The sequence below is a fragment of the Elephantulus edwardii genome, unplaced genomic scaffold (assembly GCF_000299155.1).
Source record: "Elephantulus edwardii isolate Elephantulus edwardi_28Jun2011 unplaced genomic scaffold, EleEdw1.0 scaffold00139, whole genome shotgun sequence".
NCBI classification, from domain to species: domain Eukaryota; kingdom Metazoa; phylum Chordata; class Mammalia; order Macroscelidea; family Macroscelididae; genus Elephantulus; species Elephantulus edwardii.
In genome coordinates, this window is record NW_006399889.1 from 6,220,833 (window position 1) to 6,239,690 (window position 18,858).

Below are 18,858 nucleotides of genomic sequence, written 5' to 3' on the forward strand. Positions count from 1 at the left end.
CTCAATGGTGCCTAACAATGATGACAACAAAAATACGTGGATTATGATTATAACAAACTAGGGTAAGGAGCTCTAGTGGTGTAGTCTGTACCATGTTAAGCTGCTAACAACAACAACAACAACAAAATTACTGGCCTGTGTTGGTAAGCATCCATCAGCGACTCCACAAGAAAAAAATGGATAATCTGCTCACATTAAAATTTACAGCCTCACAAACCCAACGGAATGCTGTTATGACTCAGAATTGACCTGATCATGGTGAGTCAGAGTAAGAAGAAATTACTTGAATCCAAAATCAAACCTACAGCATGTTTTACTAAATGATATGAAAACTTGCTTCATAGGTAGGTTGTGAATTTTTTATGCAAACAAATCATAACATATGAATATACTTTCATTTTAATAAAAAAGCCATATTTTCTTCCTCTGTCTTAACTCATTCATAAATCTCCTGGAAAGCATTAAAATAACATATGTATTAACTGATACAATGTACTGATAAAACATATTGTTGCTATAAGGTACTGTCAAGTTGGAACCATTCATACCTGATCCTCCATCAGGTTTTCTGAAGCTGCACGGAAGGAGACTGCCCATATTTCTCCTATTAAAGCAGCTGGTGGATTCAAACTGCATGCTTTTCAATTGGCAACACAACTCATTACCTCTGTTGTTGTTAGGAGTCATTGAATTGTTTATGACTCACAGCAACTCTATGAACAAAGAGATCTGAACCTTGATCTACACTGTGCCACCTTTATTATCTCTAATAAACTTGAGTCCATTACCAAAGTCACTGTGTTAAGCCATCTTGTTGAGGGTCTTCCTCTCTTTTGCTGATCCTCTACCTCTCTAAGCATGATATCTCGATCCATGGAATAGCCTTTTCTAGCAACTCATCCAAAGTCTGTAAGATGAAGTTTCACTAGCCTTGCCTCTAAGGAACACTCTGACTGGACTTTCTCTAAGATATGTGTGTTTATTCTTTTGGCAGTCCATGGAATATTTAGTACTCTTCTCCACTACCACACCTCAAACGCATTGATTCTTCTCTTGTCATCTTTATTCATCGTCCAGCTTTCAGATTAATAGCCAGTGATTCAAAAGACCATGGTCTGATCAGGTGCTCATTAGTCTTCAAACTGACTTCATTGCTCCTGAGTACTATGACATTCCCCAGGCAATATATCTCTTGATTGCTTGAATGCAAGGATGTTGAGTGGTGATATATGCAAGATTAAATCAATGACAGTTTCAATCTTTTCTCCAACTATCATGATGTTGCCTATTGGCTTAGTGGTAATGATTTTTGTCCCCTTGATGTTAGGATGCAATCCACATTGAAAGCAATAGTCTTTGATCTTCCACAGCAAGAATTTTAAGTCCTCCTTACTTATAGCAAGCAACGTTGTGTCATTTGCATAATGCAGATTTTTAGTGAATCTCCAATCTTGACACCATATTTTTCTTCATAAAGTTTGGCTCTTCAAATGACTTGCTCAGCATACAAATTGAACAAATATGGAGAAAGGATACGGCCCTGATGCACACTTTCTTGGTTTAAAACCATGTAATTTTCCCTTGCTCTGTATAGACAACAGCTTATTGGTCTAAGCTTTTTTTTTTTTTTGGTCTAAGCTTTGTATAAGCATAATTACATGTTCTGCAATTCCCATTCATCTCAGTATTAGCCGTAGTTTTCTAGGATCCACATAGTCAAATATCTTTGTATAGTCATATAGACAGTCATTTGTTGTTGTTATGTGCTGTTAAGTCACCTGTGACCCATAGCAACCCTTTGTACAGCAGCTCTGAAGTCTGCTTTGTCCTGAGCCAGTCTCACTGCTTCTGATGCACCAACCCCCATTGCCCCAGTTACTGTATCAATCTACCTCATCCGGGGTCTTCCTCTCCTGCACTGTCTGTCCACCATTCCAAACATGATGTTCCTCTTCAAGGACTAGTCCCTCCTGGCCATGTGCCCAAAGTAGGTGAGATGGAGCCTCAAAGTCCTTGCCTCCAGGGAGCAGCCTGGTTTCACCCTCTCCAGGACAGACCTGTTTGTTAACCTGGCAGTCCACAGTATATTCAACATTCTCTCCAGCACGATAACTTGAAGGTATTGATACTTCTTCTATGATCCAGCTCTCTGATGCATAGCAAGTAATTGCAAAGATCATGGCCTGGGTCAAGTACACCTTAGTCTCCAGACTGACAGCCATATAAGACATAGTTAAATACAAATAGATGTTATCCTGGTATTTTGTCCTTTCACTTAAGATTCATCTTAATGACATCCTTGGGGCTTCCACTTTTTCTAAACTCAACTAGAACTTCTGACAGTTCTCTGTCAATGTACTGTCATTACCAAGTAACAATATTTACTTTTTTCTTCAATATTTACTTATAAAATATTTCAAAATAAAAGAAAATGGGCTACCAAGCATTAATGATAATAGTCATCAGTAAGGTGATGTGTCCAAATTCAGCTCTGTGCATCTAAGGCCTGCAATTTTCAAATAGATAGCCTAAGGCTTGTAATATCACATTGACAATTATAGGAGCAGTAGTTGTGGTAAGAGGAAAAATGAGAGTAGTAGTAAACACTCATGTGTGTGAGGTCATTTATAAGTCTTTAAACACATTTCTAATGTAGTTATTATTACAAGTCTACTCTGTAGCTAAGAACATTGAGGGCCAGAAAGCTTAAGTAACATGCCTACAGCTGCACACATAGTAAAGTAAACAGAGGACAAACCCTTAGATCCTTCTGACATCTGGTAAGTTCATATTAAATCCAGATAAATGGTCAAAGAATGTTTAATTCATTCAGTTAAAATAATTAAGACCAAGATACTCTCAAGTGGAGAGAGCCACAGACTCCACAAAAGATCATCATTGTAGTTCTAGAACGAGAATGAAAGCCTCCCATCATGTATCTAGACTAGCAATAAAGCATTGTTAATGACATTTTGACAAGTCTTTTATTAGCCTCTCCTGGATTTGAGAGTAGCTGGCATCTGTTATGCATTCCATTCCAGTGAACATGCCTGGGATTTTCAGCATGGCTGACTGGGCAGAAGACTGGTGTAGGACCAATAAACAAGCCCACAATGTATATTCTTGCCTCCTTAACTTGCTTCTATTCTTGGATTCGGACATCCAGCCTCTCATTGCTAGTCTAAAAGGTTACTAGGCCAGCTGTAACCTAATCCCTGGTCTAGCACAGCATCTCACTGCTTCCCTGGCCTGACTGTGGCCTTCAGACTGATCTGCACCCTTTATTTCATCCAGTTCTAATACAATCTGCTACGCATCAAGTATACAATCTAATACACATCATCTGCTTTGGATGTTCTCACAATTTATCAAGGTGAAAAAATTGGTAAAGGGATAAGATATGTAGTGAAAGGATGATATAGAAGTGATAATATGGATAAGGATTCAGTTAACTTGGAAAAGGAAGAACCCGTGAAATCTTGTGTGTGTGTGTATATATAGGGAACTCTGGTAGCTTAGTGGTGAGGAATTGTCCTGCCAACCCAAAGAATCATGGCTCTAATTGTTCTAGTCGACCAGTTGTTCCTCAGGAAGAAGACGGGCAATCTCTTCCCATGTGTTTTACTGCCATTGAAAAATTGCTGGAGGGTCAGATATCAGTCCTGGGATTGTCATTTTTTAATGCAAACTCCTCCAAGATAGAGGAAATATTAAGTGATTGGGAGGGAATTCCCTCAGGAAATTATCCAAGCTGTTAACTTCTCAAATATATGTAAGGAAGGAAGCAGAAACATTACTCATTCAAACAGCTTTTTTTGTGGAGTGAGGAGGGAGGAAGCACCAATTTCCTCCATCTATTTTCCAGCTACATTCTTCTGAAATTGAATCCCAAGTAAAATTTGCAGCCACACATGTGATGCTAGTACTTTGTAACTCTTAATCCTTTATCTATCTCACACTATCTGACTGAGTCTTCAGATTTTATGAGAGGCTCTAATACTATGCAGTTGTTGCAAGCAGTGAGCCCAAGATTACTGGAAATGTTGAAATCCAAGGAGGTCACTTACTTTCACAAGCACTTACGGAGAGGCTGGGTTAAAATCTAGACACAAGAGATGGAGCCCGTGTCCACAGTAGAGAGCTGTGGCTTTGAGTCAACCATCCTTTGCTTTGTGGACACAACTTTTGATGACTAACTTGACTCTGGGATGCAACATGGCTAAGCTGGGTATTGAAAGCAAGTCATGAAATACACATTTGAAGAAGGTCTTCAGTGATCATCCTTACGTACCAAATGGAAACAAAATTTTCTGTGGTGAGAAATTCAAGAGTGAGGAGGGGAGAGGAATGAGAATGAGCAGGGAGGGAGAGGAGATAGAAGTAGAGGAAAGGAGAATGGAGAAAGGAGTAACAGAGAGAAAAGATAAAGGTGGAGAGAGGAAGAGAGCTATTTTTGTCACGGATTTATTTGTAAAACAGTAAATATTTAAGAGAGATTTGTTTCTCTTGTCTCTTTGAAGCATTAACTCTATTATTCTCATGGTCACTTGCTCTGTTTGAAAGTCATTCCCTGTTTTAAAAAGAAACACATTACAGTTGATGTCTTAAAAAAATACAAAAGTACAGATACTACCATATCGCCTCACCCTGTTCTGCCCTGTTCCACAGTCCTACTGTGAAACAATGTGAACAAAAGCAGATAATGCAGCTTTGAGGTCTTTGGGAAAGTCTGGTTTTCTTCAGTTCAAATCTGTTTGCTTTCTTTCTCCTTGATCGGCACAAGAAACTTCAGAAAGAAAACAATTACTCATCATTTCCTATTTTCTTTGTACCAGGCTCTTTTAGCTCTAGTGTATGTTTTCCCCCAAAAGGGAGGCAGATCTGGACTGTGGTCTGTTTGCTTTTATCTGCTCCTTACTGATTTCTCACAAGGCAGACATTCCATTGTGTTGAGCAAAGAGGATGCTGAAATCAGAGGTTGGGAGTCTCAGGGGGCCAGTTGGTGCTGTTGAGCTCGCTTCTCTCTCCCAGCTCTCACACTGAGCTACAACCAGCATTTCTCAGAGATCAATACAAGCTTGCAGGGTTATAAAGATTTAAAGCTTTGAAGAGAAACTCTAATTAAGCAATTAAGCTGTCACTCGGAGATCACTTTAATACTCAGTCTTAGGGAAAGGAAACATAATAGAGTCATTTTTGTGCTGACCATACAGTCATTCCCCAGCTGGTAGGTCTCACAGCAATAAACAGTGTAATTCCAAGACTCTGAGGTTAATGTCACCAGACACTCGAAAGGGACTGTACAGAAAGTCCAAACATATTACCAAATTAGCTGAAATCTGAGTGAGCACCAGCAGACTATCTGATTAACGACCATGAGCCCATGTCAGCTAAAGGAAAGTTTAAAAAAAATAAAAAATAAGCTTCTCTGTTTTTTCATTGTCACAACATGAAATTCTAGACAATGCATTTATGCGATATTACCTAAGAGCTCATGTGGCTCCGAAGAGTGAGATTGAATATCAATAAATAGTACTAGAGAGTGAACTCGACACAACCATTCCCAAAAGTGTCATCTGCAATTTTCCAATGAAACACTGATGGTTGCAACAGTAGAAACAACAATAATTCACTTACTCAGTCATGCATCTATTAGTGACCCATGCACAAAACTGGTGCATTTGGGGAAACAAAGATGTCTGCTGTGAACTGGATAAAAGGGGAGAGAGGCTGTGGATAAATGTTCTTGTCAGAAATTTCCACTGGTTTCCTCTACTTGCTAGGTTTTGATTTTAGGTCTGTGAAGTCGAGTACTTGTTTGGAGTTATCGGTGAGTTTATCCTGACCACATAAGGGTCAATAGGGACAGAGACTACTTCAAGAAGAGCGTTCTTCTGTAAAGGTGTTGGAATGGGGAGATGGTCTTCTCCTCAGACCCTGGTACCACAGGCTGGGAACAGAATTTCTATGGCTGTGTGACTCCAAACATTACCTCCACTGACATGCCCTGGGCCTTGGTGCCTATTTCTTTCACTCCCACCTTATTCTCATCCTTCTAGCTACAAAAACTAATTAGATCTCATTAATCTTTCTGTTACTGCTCCTCAGGTAAATAATTTTATCAATGAGCAAACTTGGATCCTCATGGCAAAGGTGGTAGTGCCAGGCTTAGAATGGATACCCAGTACAGGGCGAGGCACAGAGAAGACACTGAGCCTGAATGAGAAAGCAGAGCCCAGATCTGCAGGCTTCTAAGCAAGAAAACTTTCCAGTTCATCCTAGCACTTTTCTTTATATTCATAAACAAAGTCTAAGTCCATCTAATCTAGAATCCCAAATGGTTGCAAAGAAACTATGATTTTATTTTCTCCTTTACTTTTTCAGATGTTCTTTAATCTGTGATTCAGTTCCCTGTATGCACACTGCCACTTCAGTTTTTGGCACTAAAACACTAACTCTTCTTTTCAACATAGAAAGCTTGAGCTACTGCCCTGGCTTTGCTTTTAATTGCTATCTCTGATTCTCACTCCTGCTGCCTCAGTTTTCTTATTTTCAAAATGAGGAGGTGATGGGAAATGATCTCTAAACCCTCATCTTTCAAATTTACATCACATTACCTATGTGTCTATGACTATTAAGCAGGTCATTTAAAATGAGTACTTCCATATATTACATATATTACCACCCAAATTGTCACAGAATTACTTTTTTTTGAAAGCATGATACATAAATATTTTTGAGTTGGTGTATATTATCACAAAAATAATATTAAATTAAAAAAACATAGCTGGAACTATCCATGCATAAATCATATTGCTTTTGAACTTGGCACTTGAGCTGTATTAAAAACACCTGAACCAAACATTGTCTGATGGCATCATTGTCAGATGATGACTTTTCTCTTGGCTAATGACTCCAAGCAAAGGGACCAATAAATTAATTTTAACATCTTCAGAATGAATGATTGGCTTTGTATGAACTTAAACTGCAGAGCTATTATGTAAGATCTTGGACTTCATGATAAGTTTCACATCCAGTGTCCACCTGGCCATGACAATAACTGCCTGGTGCCCAATGCCCACCTTCATGAATCGCTGGACAACAAACCATAACTTGCAGCCCAGTTTGAACTTAGCCAGTGCAAACCTCTGGAAACCTCCCCTCTCTGCAATTAGGTCCTTGGCAACTGTTAGGTACTTACTTGGCAACCATTCACAGAAGATATTTATCCCAATTCATGAGTAGAACAACTACAGTTCTGTCTCAAATGTATGTGCATAGTCCTTATTTCACATTTATCTTTTTGTAAAATCTTTTTTTTTCTATTAAATACTAGGTACTGTTTTATGAGAAAAGTTAATAAATAGACTATTCGTTTACTGGGAAGCTTTACTATCAAGGTCCAGGATCAAGGATGGGGAAATAACAACCCCAACTTTTCTAAGCCCATTATACATCTTAATGTTTCACCCTGACTCTGTTCTGCTATTGCACCTTAAATATACCCCTCTGGGAGCATTCTTTGTTAGCATTGATATATTCATAGCTGGCTGCAACTTAGAGCTTTCTTTATGACAGTCATCTAGAAAACAGAACACATTATGATAGATGGATAAAAGCATGAAGTTGCCTACAATTGCATCTTGTTTGGATCCACAATCAACACCTTTGGCACCAGTAGTCAAGAATCAGAAGATGGATTACACTGTAAAAATATGCTGTCAAATACCACTGAAAGCTGCTAAGGACTAATGATGCCAGTTTAAAGACTAAGGGGCACTTTCAAGTCATGATCTTTTCAATTATTTTGTCTGCATCTATAAGTTGAACAATGAATAAGGATGGCAGAAGAATTGATGCCTTTGAGATGTGGTGTTAGAGAAGAGCACTGAATCTCCATGGATTGCCAAAAGAAGAAACAAATATGTCTGGTAGAAAGTGCAATCAGGGTGTTCCTTAGAGGCAAGGAGGGCAAAGTTTCATCTTATATACTTTGGGCAAGGTCCAGTCCTTGGAAAAAGACATCTTGCTTGGAAAGCGGTCAGTAAAAGAGAGGAAGATACCCAACAAGATAGATTAACATAGTGAATGCAGCAATGGGCTCACGGATGTAAAAGATAATAAGGATGGCACAAGATTGGGCAAAGATCATTGCTCTTAGGGTCTCTAAGAGTCATAGTCGACTCAACAGCACCTAAAAGCAGCATGAAAAGGTCAACTAGATTGTATCAAATATTCTGACAACAAAGCTCACATACATATATGCATTCTGCCAGAATCCAGGCTCAGTCTCATGCACACCCCACCACAGAGCTACCCTTCTTAGTCATCATGCCGACTCACATTGTTATTTAGTTCTTTTTTCCTAATGTGAATGTTCCATTTGCCCACTGACAAGGACATTCCAACTACTTAATATAAGATTTCCAGATTGTTAACAATTTGTTTGAACTGGAATATACTCCATTGTGCCTTTTTTTGCCAAAATGTATATTTGGATTAATATTCTAATACCTATGTCTATGAAAACTCATATTTGAGTTTTTGCTTCCTTCCCTTCTCTTTCTGCCTCTGCAGTTTGCTGAGCCAAGCCCAGCTGCATTCTGAGATAGGGTGGTAATTAACAGAAATAAACCTATTTGTCTATTTTGTATTCAGTGTAGGTGGAAAACCCTCCTCATGCCCAGGATGGGAAAAACACAACCATGCTGGGTGTGCCTTTGACCGAGGCTTTGCTTTGGTCACATCCTGTTGTACAATGAACTCTATGAATTTTGGATTTTGTTGAGGACAATCAATGATTGGCATCATAAAGACTGGGGGGAGGCACACATAGTGAAGAAATACACACTACAGACAGAAAGTATGAGTTAAACAATTTGGCTCATTCATCCTTCTTCTGAGGCCATTTCCTCTGCATCAAGGTTTTATTTCATTGTCAGTCTTAAAGGTTTAGAAAGAAGATCATAGAATTCCTGATCAGTAGTTATCTTTTCTGTATACTGAAGACATCAATTATTACTTTTTTCCTTTCCAATTGTCATTGTTTTAAATTAGCATTTAGTTTGTAACTTAGAATAAAGTGTTATCTTCGTTTGTATATAATTCCCCCACCCCAATGCACTCCACTATGCAACCTTAATTCTGGATTCCTGTGATAATCATAATACCCTATCATATATCGCTTTTAAACTGTTTTCTTCCTCATCTTTTTCAATTCAGTACACATAATCTATATACATACTTTTTAAAGTTAGAATTGGTTTTTTTGGGGTTTTTTTTAGGGGGAGGGGGCTCTCAACTTCTTTTTAGATGAGGATGCCTTTATTCTTTACCCTGTTTGACTGTCTTTATTTTGGTTGATTCTTGTTTCTGTGAATTGATGTCTTCCATCAATTTTACAAAATTTATCATCTCTTCTAATGTTGCTTCTACTTTATTCCTTCTTTCTAGCATTAAAAATAAATGTATTCTATATTTTTTTATGTATCTATTATGTCTTGCCCCCTTCTGTATTTTTTATCTTTTTATTTATCCAGGTTTTATTCAGGATAGATTCTTCTGATATGTCTTCCAGTTCACTATTTCTCTCTTTGGCTTTAATTTGATAGACAAATCTGTTGATAGGAAAATTAGATAAACTTCTTAGTTTTGGGTGAAGTTTTTAATTAAGTTATTTATCAGTTAAAAAACTAGTTCATTCCATTCCCCCCCACCCCACCCAGTGTCTGCAATAACAACTTTATAGCTGTCATTTCATGTCTAAAATTATAAGTTTTAAATTTGATGTTTACTTCTATGAGTTTGGTAATTATCATTGTTTAATAACTTATCTGGTAATTTCAATATTTGATCTGGTGTTTTAGTGAGGTTTTTTTTCCATTATATCTTCATGTACATAAATACCTTTATTGCATACAATTGCATGTGATATATTAGTGGTAGAAATGAGGTCTAGGATGATTTTTATATGCCTTAGAGAAAAATTTTATGTTATTTTTGCCAGATTCCAAATATCTTTGTTGTTGTTTTTGTCAAGTGCAACTCATAGCAACTCTACAAAAGACCATTAATGCCTTTCCATAACTATTGTCATTTCTTCAAGTTCATAGAGTTTCCAGAGGCATGTGGTTTAGGAAGTGGATGCCACTCCTGCTTCCAAACCTGGTTTACAACTGGGAACTCCACCAAACACTGTCCACATCGGGAAACTATTCTGGCACCAATAGTACAAGGTTCAGAATCGCAGAAAACCCAGGCTACTTCCTACAGCACATTGACTAAGAGTGATGTACAAAGTGGAAGAGTGTTCTTCCAGATATAACAGCACTGGCTTCATTTATCAGTGGTTAAGGGTTGTCAAGCTGAATATGACTGAGAGTTAAGCTTTGCACAAAAGATCTGAACTCTGTTCTATAACTAACACAATTTCTGTACAGAACTCTGTTCTATAACTGACATTATTTTTGTACATTTATAGAGTTTAGAAAGTTTGTAGAGTTTTTAGAGGCATGTAGTTTAGGAAGTGGATGTTACTCCTGCTTGCCAGCATAAATCTATCTGGAAGCTCATCCAAACACTGTACCTAATGGGTAACCATGATGGTATTTGACAAGACTGTGGAACAATGTGTAGCATCACAGCAATACAAAGTTGTTCAGTTCAGCAAATAGACAACAGATTGCTGTATCATTTAAGGAATAAAGCCACACCTTTGAGCAGATCTTCACCCGAGGCAAAGGCTCAAGGACACCTGCTCTTGAGGGGGTGGAAGAACAGTAATTCACATCAAACAGGACCCCAAAAACTTCGCTTACATGATCAAGAGGACTGCCATCAAGAAGCCAAATATCTTTAACAACACAAAATTTACTCTCATGTTTCCAAGACTTGAGATTTTGAGAAGATATGTTACTCAAACCAAGATTGAACCTCTGTGAAGTATGGGGTTTTCCCCCCCATTTTACCTTGATATGAAATCATACTCTCTGACTGCTGTTTAATAGTAACTGACTCAGAGCTGGTCCTTCATTGGGTTTCTGAGGCTGAAGGAGATTGCCTGTATTTCTCCTTGGGGACCACTTATGGACCACCAGAAAGGTGCTGCCTTTGGGTGAGCAATGCAACTCCCTACGTACCACACTACCAGAGATCACTAGATATGGGATATTATTGTCATTGTGTTCTGTCAAGTTGGAACTGACCCACAGCTGACCCTCCAGTGGCGTTTCAGAGGCAGCCAATCGAACAGGAGGAGATAGTGCAGAGCAGCTGGTGGATTCCCATCATGTACATTCAGGATTATAGGGCAGCTTCTTACCACTAGGCCACCAGAGTTCTTTAGACAAGGAATAGTTAACTAGAATTCCCACCCTTTTCATGCCCTTGACTCAAAATGTGGTTCTCTTTGTCCTGAGAACATACAGAGTACTGTTTTGAGGGTTTTGTTTCTGGATTAGCAAACCTGCTAATAAAAGTAGTCCCCAATGTCAAGTTTACATCTTTTCCAGATACTAAAATTCCATACCACTGTGTGATTTCTATAATTTTAAAATATCATTCCATTTTTTAAAGTGTTCTTTATAAAAGAGATGATCCAAGTTAGCACTGTAGAAAACTATATGATATGCATAATACTTGTTCTACTTAAACTCCAAAGATTCATTTAGTTAATACAGAGCCAAAAATCAAGCGATATTTTAAGTAGAGTGATGATATAATTTTATAAGCTAATACTTGAAATCAAACCATTAGACTATATTAGTCTAAACTACTCTGAAAAATGTAACTTGAATTTTGTTGAGTCATAACTTGAAAAAAGCTAGCCAGTTGGCATTTGTATAGGGCTTTGCCAGGAAATTGAAATTAAAAAAAAAAGGATCCATTACCCAAGGAATCTGGTTTATATTTGGAAAAACATCTACCAACACAATGTGAAAGATGGAAAAGGCTTTCTTTAAAAATCAGCTAATTAAAAAACAACAACAACCCTAAATTAAAAATAAAAGAGAAGACCTCAAAATAAACCATTCTTACATTAAGCACAAAATATTAATTTCAAGTGAGAATAGATGGAAGTAACGGAAATTTTGTATCATCTGATCAACTGGTGTAGGAGTGTTGGTGGTGCAATGTTTAAGCACTTGGTTGCTAACTGCAAGTTGGCCACTTACATCCTCTGGATATTTCACAGGGAAAAGGTGTGGTGGTCTGCTTCCATAAAAATTAGAGCCTTGGAAACCATATGGAGCAGTTCAATTCATAGGCGCAATGAATTGGAATTGATTCTGAAACAATGGGTTTTATTCTTGTTTTGGACCAACTATATTTCACTTTATCAGATACTTCTATTACTAATCTCTCTAGCAGTCTATCCTGGAAAATTACATATAAGGTAGGTGAAATCTTCTGTGAAAATAATGCCTTTTTCTAAGGGTCAAAAAGAGTAAAGACCCTAGGAAACAATTAGTCTAAAAGACTAATGGATCATGTGAGCCACAGTCTGCATGAGCCTGGGACAAAAAAGACTACCAATGCTAAGTGCTCTGAATAAGAACATAATAAAAGGTTCCTGATAGAGCTGGAGAAAAATGTGCAAAACAACCAAAACTAAAAATAATTTAACAAAACTCCAAGCTTACTAGTCTTAATGAAACAGGTGAAATTTCCAAGGCTCTGACCCTTAGAAATCCTTCAGGTCTGGAACTGAACACACCCCCATGCATCAGCTTTCAACTAAACAATAGGCAGGTCTCTAAGAGTATAATAACACTAAGGAGGTACACATTACTCAGAAAAATAGACAATAGAAGATCAGAAGAGCAGCATTTTCCCTGGAATAAAGCTCAGAAGGCAGGAAGGATGGAAAAGAAGCATGAATGGAAATGAGAAACACAGAGGAAGTAGGGAGCATGCTGTTACATTGTAGGGATAGCAGTCAACATCATGAAACACAATATGCATGAAGTGTTGAATGGAACACTAATTTTACTATAAACTTTTACCTAAATCATATTACAAATTTTAAAAGGCAATAAAATGTTTACCATCTGATTAAAAGAAACAAACAAAATAACAAAGCTGACATCATTCTTTCTTTTTCTATGTTTGGATTCAGAAAAAAATAACTAAATCTTCTGAAGACATATATTTATCATGACATCACAAACACAAAATGAAGATCCAGCATGTTAAGACAATAAATCAACAGAGATTGAGTTGGTAAACAAATGAAAATATTATGAGTGGCCTAGTGGTCAGGCTTCATCCCACATACTTTGGGCATGTTGTTAGGAGGTGATATTCCTTGGAGAAGGACGTGACTCTGGGAAGGGTGGAGGATCAGGGTGGAGAGGAAGACCCTCAACCAGGTAGAGTGACATTGTGATTGCTGCAATGGGCTTTGTGTTTCAGGAAGTGTGAGGATGTCACAAGATAGAGAAGGGTTCAGACCTTTTGTTCACAGGGTTGATATGAGTTGTACTCGACTAGACAGCACCTAACAACAACAGTGGTAAGGAGCTGTGCAGCCATCCCAAAGGCACCTGGTTCAAATCCACCATGTGCTCTGTAGGAGGAAAATGGTCTATCTCCTCCCATGAAAAACCTGCAGGAGGATCAGTTATGGGTCACTAAATGGTACTAAATGGTGACTAAATGGTACACAAAAACAATATTATCTACCTCCTAATTTGTTGGTACTTGGAAAAGGAAAAAAAAAGTCCTTATATTTTAAGTTACTAATTGTGGAGTTTTCTATAAATTGACATTGAAAAAATTCTTAAGTAATAAGCTCATTGCAATCAAGTTAATTCTAACAGTGATCCTAAAGGACAGAGTAGAACTGCCCCAAAGGGCTTCTGAAGCTGTAGATATTTAAAGGAAGAATTGCCTCATCTTTTTCCCCAGTGAACTTACTGGTGGGTTCACATGGCCAGCTTTTCTTTTAGCAACTGAATGCCTGATCTAAAATGCCACTAGGAACACTAATTTTACTATAAACTTTTACCTAAATCATAATACAAATTTTAAAAGGCAATAAAATTATTACCATCTGATTAAAAGAAACAAACAAAATAACAAAGCTGACATAATTCTTTCTTTTTCTATGTTTGGATTCAGAAAAAAATAACTAAATCTATTCCATCCACTAAGGACCTCTCAAGAGTACTGAAGAGCAATGACATCATGCTGGAGACTACGGTGTGCCTGATCCAGGCTATAGTCTTTGCAATTATGTGCTATCCATCAGAGAGTTGGACAGTGAATAAGGATGATAGAAAGATAATTGATGCCTTTGAGCTTGGTGATGGAGACGAGTGTTGAATATACCATGGACTGCTAGGAGAACAAACAGGTTTGACCTGGAGAGGGTGAAGCCAGAATGCTCCTTGGAGTCAAGGATTCTGAAGCTTCATCTGACATACTTTGGACATTTTGCAAGGAGGGACTGGTTCTTGGAGAGGGACATCATGTTTGGGAGAGTGGAGGGACGCCGCAGGAGGGGAAGGCCCTCTATGAGATGGATTGATTCTGTGACTGGAGTGGTGGGAATGAATGTGTTTGAGACAGCGAGGTTGGCACAGGATAAAAAGGCAGTTAGGGCTCTTGTACATAGGGTCGCTATGAGTCGCAAGCGACTCAATGGCACATAACAACAACAACAAGGAGCTCCAGTGGCAGTGTGACCAAAGTATAACTGGAGACAATGCTTGACATTTTTGTCACTTACCATAATACAAGAGTCCTGAAGTTCAAGATCAAAGTCTGTGAAGTTTAAGAGAACACGGTAGTGTCTTTCAACTTGAATGACCCAGGCACATTCAGTGTTACTCCTATAAGGACTGGGATAATTTGGAGAATGGATTTCTCCACTGGGAGCCTTGAAAATACCACCACAACCTGTGAATGAGAAACATTCAATTAGGAGAAGAATCTAAAACTCTACACCATTATTTGTTACCATAGTTCAAGATTTAACTTGCTGACCCATCAGTTTTATTTAGTCTATACTATGCATTATAAAGAACTAAGTATCCATCACTGATTCATTTAACTCAACAGAGTGAAGGAGTATGATATAATAGACAATAAATGATTTTTTTATAAAAAAATAAATGAAGACACATTTTCATGAAATACTTCTTCATTCTTCTCTAAGAACATATAGTATACCAGAAGAGTAGCACATCTCTCTTCCAACTTTTGATAATTCAGTATTCTATGTCTTTATGAATAGTTTTAATATCTCTCTTTTAAATTTTGAATATTCTATGGCTACCATTACTGAATAGTTTGGTGATTTAATATAAAAATCTGATCAAAACGGGAAAATGTTGGACAGAATTTAAAATTTTAATGAATTCTAGACTTTGTGGTATGAAAAGTATGGTATCAGGATTGGACAAAGATTCCACAACAATCTGTATTATGCAGATGACACAATTCTGCTTGCTAAAACCGAGGAGGACCTGAAGTGCTTGCTGCAGAAGGTCAAGGACTGTAGCTTTGATTGAGGCTCAATATCAAGAAAACAAAAATTCTCACCACTGGGCCAATTTGCAGCATCAGGCTGGTTGGTGAAGAGACTGAGATTGTTAACAACTTTAGTTTGCTTCGCTCTACAGTCAACGCTCTTGGCACCAGCAGCCAGAAAATTAAAAGACACATTGTGATGGGAAAGACTGCTGTTAGAGACCTCTCCAAAGTACAGAAGAGCAATGGTATCACTCTGGAGACTAAGGTGTGCCTGACACAGGCCATGGTCTTTGCAGTCACTTGCTATGCATCACAGAGCTGGACAATGACTAGGGATGATAGAAGGAGAATCCATGCCTTTGAGCTGTGGTGTTGGAGAAGAGTATTTGATATACCATGGACTGCTAAGAAAACGAACAGGTTCATCTTAATGAGGGTTAAATCAGGTTGTTTCTTGGACACAAGGATTCTGAAGTATCATCTGACATACTTTGGACATATTGCAAGAAGGGACCATTCATTGGAGAAAGACATCATGCCTGGGAGGGTGAAGGGACAGCGCAGGAGAGGAGGACCCTCTGTGAGGTGGATTGATTCAGTGACTGGGGTAACTGGGTGGGTGTGTTGGAGACAGTGAGGTTGGCACAGGATAGAGCAGGGTTTAGGGCTGTTGTACATAGGGTTGTTATGAGTCACAGGCAACTTGACAGCACATAACAACAACAGCAACAGACTTTCTGGAGCCAAGAAGAGTAGACAAACTCATGAAATTATTGTCTTGAGATATTCTTTAAACCTTAAACCAAAAATATCCCCAGAAGTCTTCCTTAAACAAAACAAAAGTTTAGTTTAACTAGTGAAGAATGAATCTGCTTTGTGTATTATTCTAAGAATTATCTCTACAGGATCAAATTAATAACAAAACCTTAAAGGATTATATTCAAACCCTGTAGGAAGAGCAGGGAATTTATGTTAATGCAGGAAGAACAACTCAGAAAAAAAAGATAATAACAGGTGCACAATGGAAAGAATGGGATCAATGTCACAAAATTGTATATGAGAAGTGGATGAACTGGTGAATGTTTTGCTATGTATATCCACAACATCAAAAACAATTAAAGAAGAGATGAAATACTTTAGACCAAGCTTGTATACTTCAATTTCTTCACTCCTATGATGTTATCAAGTACCTGCTAGTACAATGTCTACATATGTGACTCAGTATTTCTTGGTTTTATGATGGTATTGTTAGCATGATGAGTTTCTCAAATACACGGCCTTTCTAGTCCTGAGTTTGTAATTTTCCCAAAATGCTTGGCCAGGTTACAATCTTGCAAGGGATTAATCTATTTACTAGTCACATGATGTTGTTAGGTGCTATGAGTACGACTCATAGTGATCCTATGAACAAAAGATGTGAACCCTGTCCTGTCCCGTGCTATCCCCATACTTCCCAACACAACAAGATCCCATTGCAGCAGTCACCATGTCAATCTACCTGGTGGAGGGTCTTCCTCTCCTTCTCCAACCTTCCACCCTTCCCAACATCATGTCCCTCTCCAAGGAATAGCACCTCCTAGCAACATGTCCAAAGCATGTGAGGTGAAGCCTCATCATTCTTGCCTCCAAAGAGCACTCTGGTTGCATCCTCTACAAGAAATATCTATTTGTTCTCTTGGGCATTCATGGAATGTTCATTCATGGAATGTTCTCCAACATCACAGCTCAAAGGCGTCAATTCTTTTTCTGTCATTCTAATTCATTATCCCAGTCTCAGATACATAGCTAGTAATAGGAAAGACTATGGCCAGAATCAGATGCACATTGGTCCTCAAACTGACATCACTATTCCTCAGTAATTTGGAAAGGGCCTCACTGCAGATTTTCCCAGTGCAATGTGTCTCCTTATTTCCTGAGTGCTGGTACCAAGGGTGCTAATTGTGGATAATTCACCCTGAAGGATAAGGCAACTTGCAGTCCACTCAGAGTATGCATTTCTACTGGTGGTCAAGTGTTCAGATTGTCTACATAAGAAGTCAATATCACAGAGCCTTATTAGGGACCACGAGACTTCCAAGATGAGGCTGGAGAGCATTGTTGGGCTTCTGATGCTTTACACATTTATGGGGAGAGACTGCTCATCTTTCTACCAAGGATTGACTGTTGGACCTGAATGGATGACTTTTCATTTAGTAGTCTAACATGTAGCACTATGCCACCAGAACTCCTTCACTGGTTTATACTGTTATGTATTGTCATCTAATTGGAGCCAACAGTTTATAATTGATTGAGTGGTAAGAATGTAATAAGTATGGCTTATGTAGCTTCAGTGGTTGTGAAGATTATTAGCTGTTAAAATAATTCATTCTATAATTAGTTTGCATCAAAATCTGTACCAACTAGTTTATATAGACTGTCCAAAGTGGTATAATCCATATTTGAATTTTGTAAATAAACTAGCATAATAAAAAATATTTTTAAAAAGTTGAACTAACCCAAAGGTAGTGCTTCTCAGGTGGTTTGAAACCACTAGTATTTCCATGGGAGAAAACTCCCATGAAATTTATAGTCTCTGAAAACACACGATTATTGTTGGTTTTAGGTGCTGTTGAGTTGAATGAGACTCATAATGACCCTGTTAAGAACAGATCTGAACCTCATCCTATCCTGTGCCATCCCCATAGTCTCTCACATACTCAAGTCCATTGCTGCAGTCACTGTGTCAATCCACCTAGTTGAGAGTCTTCCTCTCCTTTGCAGTCCATCCATCATTCCAAGAATGATGGCATTCTTCAAGGAATAATCTCTTCTAATAATATTCCCAAAGTATGTAAGACAAAGGAAGCTTCATCATCTTTGCCTCCAAGGAGCACTCTGGCTGAAGCTTCTCCAACACATCCTTATTTGTTCTTTTGACAGTCCATGAGCTCTTCAGCATGCTTATCTAATACCACAATTCAAAAACATCAACTCTTCTGTCATGCTTAGTCATTGTCCAGCTCTCAGATGCATAGCAAGTAATTGAAAAGACCATGATCTGAAACAGGTACACCTTAGTCCTCAAATTGACATCATTGCTCCTCAATGATTTGGAAAGGTCCCTGACTACAACCTTCTCAGTGCAATGTCTCTGCTAGTGTAAGTGTATTTATTGTGGATCCAAGTAAAATGAAGTCACTGACAATTTCAGTATTTTCTCCATCTATCATGATGTTGCCTATCTGTCCAAGTGGCTAGGATTTTTGTTTTATTGACATTGAAACGGAATCCATATTGAAAGCTGCAGTCTTTGATTCTGCAGTAAGTACTTCAAGTCCTCCTCACTTTGAGCAAGCAAAGTTGCGTCGTCTGCATAACAAAAGTTATTGATGAGTCTTTCTC

The 18,858-nt window shown here is 38.2% G+C and overlaps 1 protein-coding gene across 1 annotated transcript in view; it reads right to left on the bottom strand.

Moving 5' to 3' along the window:
• LOC102869221 (cubilin-like) overlaps window positions 1-18,858 on the bottom strand; it is a 396,294-nt gene that overhangs the window by 170,311 nt on the left and 207,125 nt on the right. Inside the window, exon 31 of the mRNA XM_006894323.1 lies at window positions 14,732-14,901. Coding sequence (XP_006894385.1) covers window positions 14,732-14,901 — 170 coding nt within the window. The remainder of the gene's footprint in view (window positions 1-14,731; window positions 14,902-18,858) is intronic.